General features: G+C 38.6%; 1 protein-coding gene across 1 annotated transcript in view; it reads right to left on the bottom strand.

Moving 5' to 3' along the window:
• The window catches only part of LOC102815532 (ATP-binding cassette sub-family A member 13-like), an 857,870-nt gene that overhangs the window by 487,512 nt on the left and 362,811 nt on the right, over nt 1–7,547 (bottom strand). The window contains exons 35-36 of the mRNA XM_006874535.1: nt 5,755–5,935; nt 2,498–2,716 (exon numbers count right to left, since the gene is read on the bottom strand). Coding sequence (XP_006874597.1) covers nt 2,498–2,716; nt 5,755–5,935 — 400 coding nt within the window. The remainder of the gene's footprint in view (nt 1–2,497; nt 2,717–5,754; nt 5,936–7,547) is intronic.

The raw sequence follows: 7,547 nt of genomic DNA, 5'->3' as shown, positions 1-7,547 counted from the left end.
TTTGTCTCTTATACTTTGTACATGTTGTTAGGAGAGACCAGTCACTGGAGAATGATAGCATGTTTGGTAAGGTGGAGGGTCAGAGAAAAAGATGAACATCCCCAGCAAGATGGATTGGCAAAGTGGCTGCATCAATGGGTTCAAGTGTGGAAACAATTGTGAGGTTGGCCCAGAACCAGGCAGTGTTTCATTCTGTTGTGCATAGGATCACTATGAGTCGATACTGACTCGATGGCACCTAACAACAACAACATTGCTCTCTCCATGTGCAGAAGATAAAAGAGTGATGTGAATTTAAGATGTTTGGAATCAGTTAGTCCAATGGACTAATGGAACATGTGATCACCAGTCTCCATGACTTTGAGGCCAGAAGATCTAGATGGTGCCCAACTATCTCTACCATCTGGTTTAAAAGGATCACATTAAAATGCCCTGAATAGAGTGGGAGAATATGTGGAACAAAACTGAAAAATGTTTATTTTTTTAAATGACCAGGCTTATTAGTCAAAAAGAGACTGGAAGAACTTGAAATTATGGCCCTCAACCACCCTTCAAGTCTGGGAAGGAACTCACCCTCATGGTCCAATATTCAGCTAAGCAGTAGTTATAGAGGGGGAACAACAACGCTACTAAGGTACAGTCACTATGGAATAGTCAATCCTTAGAAATCAAAAGGGCAACATTTACCTAAGGACAAAGATGAGAAGGAATGGGAACATGGGTGGAATGGAAATAATAATCACAGGGAGGAAGTGGGGGGCCAGGAGGGGATTGCAATCACTGAAATGAAATAAAGTATATGATTTGTTGAATGTAAAACTGATGATCTTCTGTGTAAACTGTCACTGAATTTATAATAAAAAGATTTTTCAAAAAAAAAGAAAAGATGGTTGTGAAAAAAGAGCAAAGAAAAAAATTTTAAATAATAATTAGTAACATGTTCATTAAAAGTCACATGCTCTTAGATGAGTGTATTGGTTCTATAACTAATTAACATTTATATTTACACATTTGCCTCAAGGCAGCACCTTTCACTTGCATGTTCATTTTCAGATCATGTTCTGCTTGGCAAAGGCAGTCAATTGTGGATGCCAAGAAAAAAGCCCTAGCCCATAAAACATCCACTTTCTTGAGAAAGCAGAGTTCAGCATGGACTAGGTGGACTTCACACCTAATCAAAAGCCCCGCTGCCATCAAGTCGATTCTGACTCACAGCAATAGGACAGAATAGGGTTTCTAAGATTGTAAATTTTTACAGAAACAAACTTCCACAGTGAGGCTGGTGAATTCAAATCAACAACCTTTTGGCTATCAGCAAAACATTTTAGCCACTGAGCCACCACTTAACTACCATTATTTTCTGAATCAATGGCACCTCCACTGGATTTCTGCTTCCAACCTAGTTGTTGTTGTTTTGTTGTTAAGTGCCGTCGAGTCGGTTCCGACCCATAGCGACCCTGTACAGGGTTTCCGAGGGTGTAAATCCTTACGGGAGTAGAAAGCCTCATCTTTCTCCCGCGGAGCGGCTGGTAGTTTCGAACCGCTGACCTTATGGTTCGCAGCCCGATTCGTAACCACTACGCTTTCCAACCTAGTATCCTACCTTAATTTTAGTTGCCCCCCTTTCCTTGGAAACCATCCTTCTGAACTCATCTCCTTTGCACACTACCTAGTTCTAACCTGGAACCTACAATTTCTTCCTTCTCCATCTGGTCTGAACTTCTATTATTTCCAATGATGGAAGATGATTTCATCTGCATTGATGACTGGTCCTGGATACTCCACTTCTTTTCCACCTATCTCTATGCAAATGTCTTCTACTCTAGATTTTCTTTATGCTATTACTTCCTGAAATGATTTCAGTCTTCCCTTTGGACTGGTGAGGACCCTACCCATTCTTCAAGGTCTATCCAGACTCTTCCTCTCCCTACCTTGTGCATCCAGTTGGGGAAGATAATCTAGTAGTTCTGTCATCTAAATTCTTCAAATATGACCCTTCCTCTCCATCTCCACTGTCTCTGTCATAAAAAAAAGGTTACCATTGTCTTGATTTTGGTGGCTTCTCTGCTTCTAGTCTCTTCCATTGCTATGGTATCTCCTATGGTATAACTGGTTATATCTTAAAAATCTCAAGCTGATCACAATCCAATGTTCACAAATACTTACTTGTACAACAAAATTCAAACTCCTTAGCATGACTAGTTAGGCTCTTTACAACCATTTTTCCAGCATACCTTTGCAATCTTTTCATTTCAGAACACCATCTGAACCCTATTTTCCACCCATTGGGCAATCTCTTCCCCATTTCAAGGACAATCCAAATCTAATCCAATCAGAAGCCTTTGATATTTTCAGTGTGAATGGATGTCATAACTCCATGGCTAAGAACCATCAGCTAAATTTTTGGGGGTTATTTTACAGTTTCGCTTTCTATATTCTTCACTTATTTAAACACAGAGGAGACAGTAGGAGGCAGAGAGAGATGAGCATTACTGACTTATTGACTTGCTGGTGTAACTCTTTCTGGGTCCACTGTGGTGCTTTGATGGATGCAAACAGCACCAGATGCTCCAGAACTGTCAGGTTGTCAAACAGGACATCATACTGAGGACACACGCCCAGCTCCATTCTGACAGCGGCCAGGTCTGTCTGCAGGTTCTTGCCATTGATGATGATAGTTCCAGAAGTAGGAGGATAAAGTCCCGTCAACATGGATCTACCAGAGAAAATGAAATCAACAGAGAGAACACATGCTGCTCTGAACATCAATACCCTAGTCAACTGCAATGCTATGACTGCATCTTGAGAAGTGTATAAGCTGTTTTCTACCCAGTAAGTCAGATCAGAGTCGAGAGGCGTGTAGGGGAATGTTGGCTAGTTTAACCCTGGAAATACGGGCTGAGAGCAGTAAGGTTTATACTCCTCGGAAGATATACTGAAATCATAGACACCATTATAGCTATATGGGATGTTAACATTTTTACATCCAATTTTGTTTTTATGGGTGAAAAAACAAGCTAAGTAAATGATATATTTATCTAAGGACTTATGGTTAGACAAGGCAAAGAAAAACATCAATTCTAGTTTCTATACTCTGACACTAGGTTTCTTTGTGCTACCTACCTCCCTGCTATCTGCCATTGTTAGCCCTGTAACACCTCATGTGCATGTAACTACAAGCTTGCTCATACAACATTACCAAGGGAAGCCTCAAGACTCCTAGTTCTACTCCCTTGCTTCAGGAAGTTCATTACATATGATTTAAAACTGTTTCTTATTTCTAAAAAGTTGAATATACATCTACTATATCTTAAAAACAAACACCCAAACCGATTGTTACTGAGTTTGATTTTGACTCATGGAAACCACATGTGCTACAGAGTAAAACTGCTTTATATGTTTTGGGGTTTTTTGTTTGTTTTTGCTGTTATCTTTACTGAAACAGGATGCTGGACTTCCTTTTATAGTACTGCTGGGTGGATTGGAATGACAAGTTTTAAATTAGTAGCTGATGGCAAACCAATTGCTCTACATTAGGGACTTTACATCTACTATGTTGTTGTTGTTGTTAAGTGCCATCAAGTTGGTTCCAACTCAGAATGACCCTGCATAGGGTTTCTGAGGAGCAGGAGATAAAATTGAAATGATGACCTTGTGGTTCAAACAGACCTTGTGGTCCAGTGCATTATCCCACAGCTCTATATAGGACCTAGGAATCCCACTCCTAAATATTGACTCAAGAGAACAAAAATATGCTCTGGTAGCATAATGGTTATGAATCAGGCTGCAAACCGTAAGGTCAGCAGTTCAAAAATACCAGATGTTCCGTGGGAGACAGATGAGGCATTCTGCTCCCATAAAGATTTACAGCCTCAGAAACCTTGTACAGGGTCACTTTGAGTTGGAACCGATCCACAGCACACAGCAGCAGCAGCACCATACAAAGATATGTGACTGCTCATCACAGCTTTATTCATAATCACAAAACACTAGAACCGATTTCAACTGATGAATGGATAAACAAATTGTATACACTTATATAAAGGAGTCATGATGTGGCACTGCAGGAAAATGCACTGGACTGCAAGGTCAATTTGACCTTCAAGGCTGGTGGTCCAAACTCACCAGATGCTCCGTGGAAACCCTATACGAGGTCACTATTAGTCAGAACCAACTCAGTGGCATTTAACAACAGCATGTAATGAAATATTACTCAGCACTTATCAGAAACAAATACTGACACAACACCACTGTAAATTAACCTCAAAATCATTATGCTGAGTGAAGGCAGTCAGTTAGAATTCCAGAGGTGAAACTCTATAAAATATGAATTAACAGTGATAAAGTGCAGCTCACTGATTGCCTTGGATTCAAGGACCAAAGGAGGGCAGGCAAATTGAGACTACAGTACCCCAAAACAAATATTTTCAAAATCTGTTTGGAGGTACTATAGAAAAGCCTGTACACATTTTGTATGAGCTTAAGACTTTAAATGGATACCACCTCATAAGATGGTGCATTAATTGGCCTGTAAACCTCTCACCCAAAAACTCCTAGAAAGACATAACCATTCAGAATGTCTCAAAATGAACTTCAAATTGCACTAAGAGCCATGTAGTTAGTAAGTCTGGAAAGAGAAAGACCAAAATTAATTCTCATTGTTCTACTAAACCCAAACTTCTAATTCTGGTTGTAAAAAAAGACTAAGGCACAATATTAGGAGAAGTGCAATGTAAAATACCAGTATTCTGAATCATTATTTGTGAAGATTGTGTGTTCATAATCTGTAAACACTAAACAATTAATTCAGAGTTCCTCACTTTTATTTCAGCATCCAAGAAAAGACAAAAACATTTCTGTATATTTTCTTTCAATTTGTTTTTATCTGAGACCTAAGAAATATTACATGTGTTTATGTTCCAAGGTGCACAGTTCAAGCTGACCAGTGAGAGAAAGATGAAGTTTTCTGCTTCTGGTATTTAATGACAACAACAAGGTTTTTTAAGTGTGAAGCCAAATGACCTTTTCATTGCTTGTAATTAATCATATTACAGTCCAAAGTGTTTAGTAAGAAAAAAGAACAAAAAGAAAATAATTTGTTTAAAAGAAGAATGAAATAATTTTGGTGACTTAGTCTTAATCAAACCATCATTTCCACAGTCAGTACAGGGTTGTTCTATGAACACAAAACGCAAGCTGTTCATGAGCAATTGCTCAGTACTTCTTTGTTATGACATGAATCTATTCTTTAATCAAATTTGGAGCCATGTGATGCTATACTAAGAATTAAGTCTTAACAATAAAAAACAAAAAAAAGAAGAAAGAGGAAGTACCAAAGGAGAAAGTGAAGAGAAAAAATAATCAGATATTTAAAAAAACTGGCCAAAAAAACTGTATTTCATCTCTCTGTAGATATTCAAATAAAATTAAATCTAGGAGGAGATAACACTAAAAATGTCATAGGACTTGTACACACTAAAGCAAAACAATGGTTAATTATTTAGAGGGGGAAAAGGAAGAGTTAAAGGAAACAAAAATCGATCCACCGTGGCTGAAGCAAGCAAAGGACTCTCTACCCAAAGTCTACAAAGTAGACACTGAGCAAACCTAGTACAGGGCTTTATGTTTCTTCTATGTCTCGAAACTGTATCTAGACTATAAAAGTACAGAGCTCAAGCCTCCAGGCTAACACGTAAACCAACATTTTTTTAAATCAAAATGCCTACTATTTTCCCCAGGTAAAATGAGGCTTACATAATTGTGGTCTTTCCTGCACCATTTGTGCCCAGCAGGGCAGTGATTTGGTTCCTGTGGAAGGTAACAGTGAGGTCTTTGACCGCTGCTTTGTTGGGCTCATATTCTTTTGTCACAGACAACAGGGTGACTCCAGGAGGGTCTCCTTCAAGCTTTCCATCCCTCTGTTGCAGAGATGACCCTATAAAAATGAAATTAATTTATCCAAAGAGGTCTTCTAAAGACCACCCCCCAAAATTCTCAAACTTAATGATAAGTCAGTGGACTCCCTTGTACTTGAATCTTAGCTTTGTAAAACAAATACACAGAAATTAGAAAGTATCTGTTTATCAAAATCAAGGATTAAATTATATAATCACAGAAATGAAGCAAAACCACTGATTCCAAAGATCGGAACCCTATGGTACATATTTTATATAAAACAAAAATGGAAACACATGCATATAACTGTATAGAGTTATAAGCATACAAGTGTATATAGAGAAAAAATAATGGACAGACTAGCTACGCATCAAAATATTTCTGAGAGAAAAATCTCCTTAAGAAAGTTAAGAGATGCTTGTTGGTGTCATATTGTGACAAACTATGGAGTCCTGGTGTGGTGATGTAGGATTAGCACTGGACTGCTAACCACAAGGTTGGTGGTTCAAACCAACCAACCACTCCTTGTAAACCCTGTACAGAGTCACTACGAGTTGGAACCAACTCAACAGCACTTAACAGCAACAACTAGGTTTCCAGTTCACACATGTACAAGTTTATTCCAAACAAAACATGCTTAAGCATGTCTCTGTGATCAGTGATGACTGCAGACAGGTTCTCTCAGTAATTCACTTGAATGAGTCTCTTTAGAGGGTCTTCCAGAAAGTAAGGATACTGTTTGTTCTTAGAAAAAAAAGTTTTGAAGTGAGGACTGGTATCAAATTTTAAGGAAGATTGGAAAGACTATCAGCCTTGATGAATGAAGAAACTGTGGCTGAAGTCCAGAAACTGGTGGAAGAATATTACAGAATCACCAGTGGTTTGATTAACTACTCAAGTTGGGATCTCACACAGCTCAGCATTTTAAATGTTAAGTGATTATCTTGGCCTTAGGAAACTTCTGGGCTTGATAGGTTATAAAACTGTTATGCACAGACCATCTAGCTCAAAGAGCAGATCTTTATATCTGTCTTTTAAGCAAGACTGAAGTTAATAAAAGTTGTGCAGTGGAATGAATTATAATCAGGGATGAGTACAGGATATACCACTGTGGTCCAGAGAGGAAGGGCCACTCAGAGAAGTGGCTTCTGAGAGCATCTGCTGGGCCAATTAAATTCAAATCAGAGAGATGAGTTCAGAAGATTATGGGGACTGTTGGAATTCCAAAGGGATAATCAGATTTTCTCCAAGACACAGGATGAACATGAGGTCTTATTGTGAAGAAGGTTTCAGAAAATTGAAAACTGCCTGGGTAAGACAAGACCAGAAAACTGGGCTGAATATTTCCTCCCCCCACATCATAACAATGTACCTGCTCATACTTTGAGGGTAGCAAGGACTGTCCTACAAGAATTTAGTTAGAAAATCTTACTCCATCCAACCTACACTCTTAATCTTTACCTTTTAAAACTTTGTTTTGTTATGCAAACTCAAAGAACATTTCAAAGGAACATGGTTTGGGTCTCTCGAGGATCCTAAAAATGGCCATATTGTTGTTAAATACCATCGAGTCAATTCTGACCCATAGCGTCCCTGTATAGTGTTTTCAAGGAGCAGCTGGTGAGCTTGAACCGCCAACCTTGCAGTTCAAA

This window comes from Chrysochloris asiatica, unplaced genomic scaffold, assembly GCF_000296735.1.
Source record: "Chrysochloris asiatica unplaced genomic scaffold, ChrAsi1.0 scaffold00282, whole genome shotgun sequence".
NCBI classification, from domain to species: Eukaryota; Metazoa; Chordata; class Mammalia; order Afrosoricida; family Chrysochloridae; genus Chrysochloris; species Chrysochloris asiatica.
The sequence above is the reverse complement of the archived record's forward strand: the minus strand, read 5'-3'. Positions and strand labels throughout refer to the sequence as shown.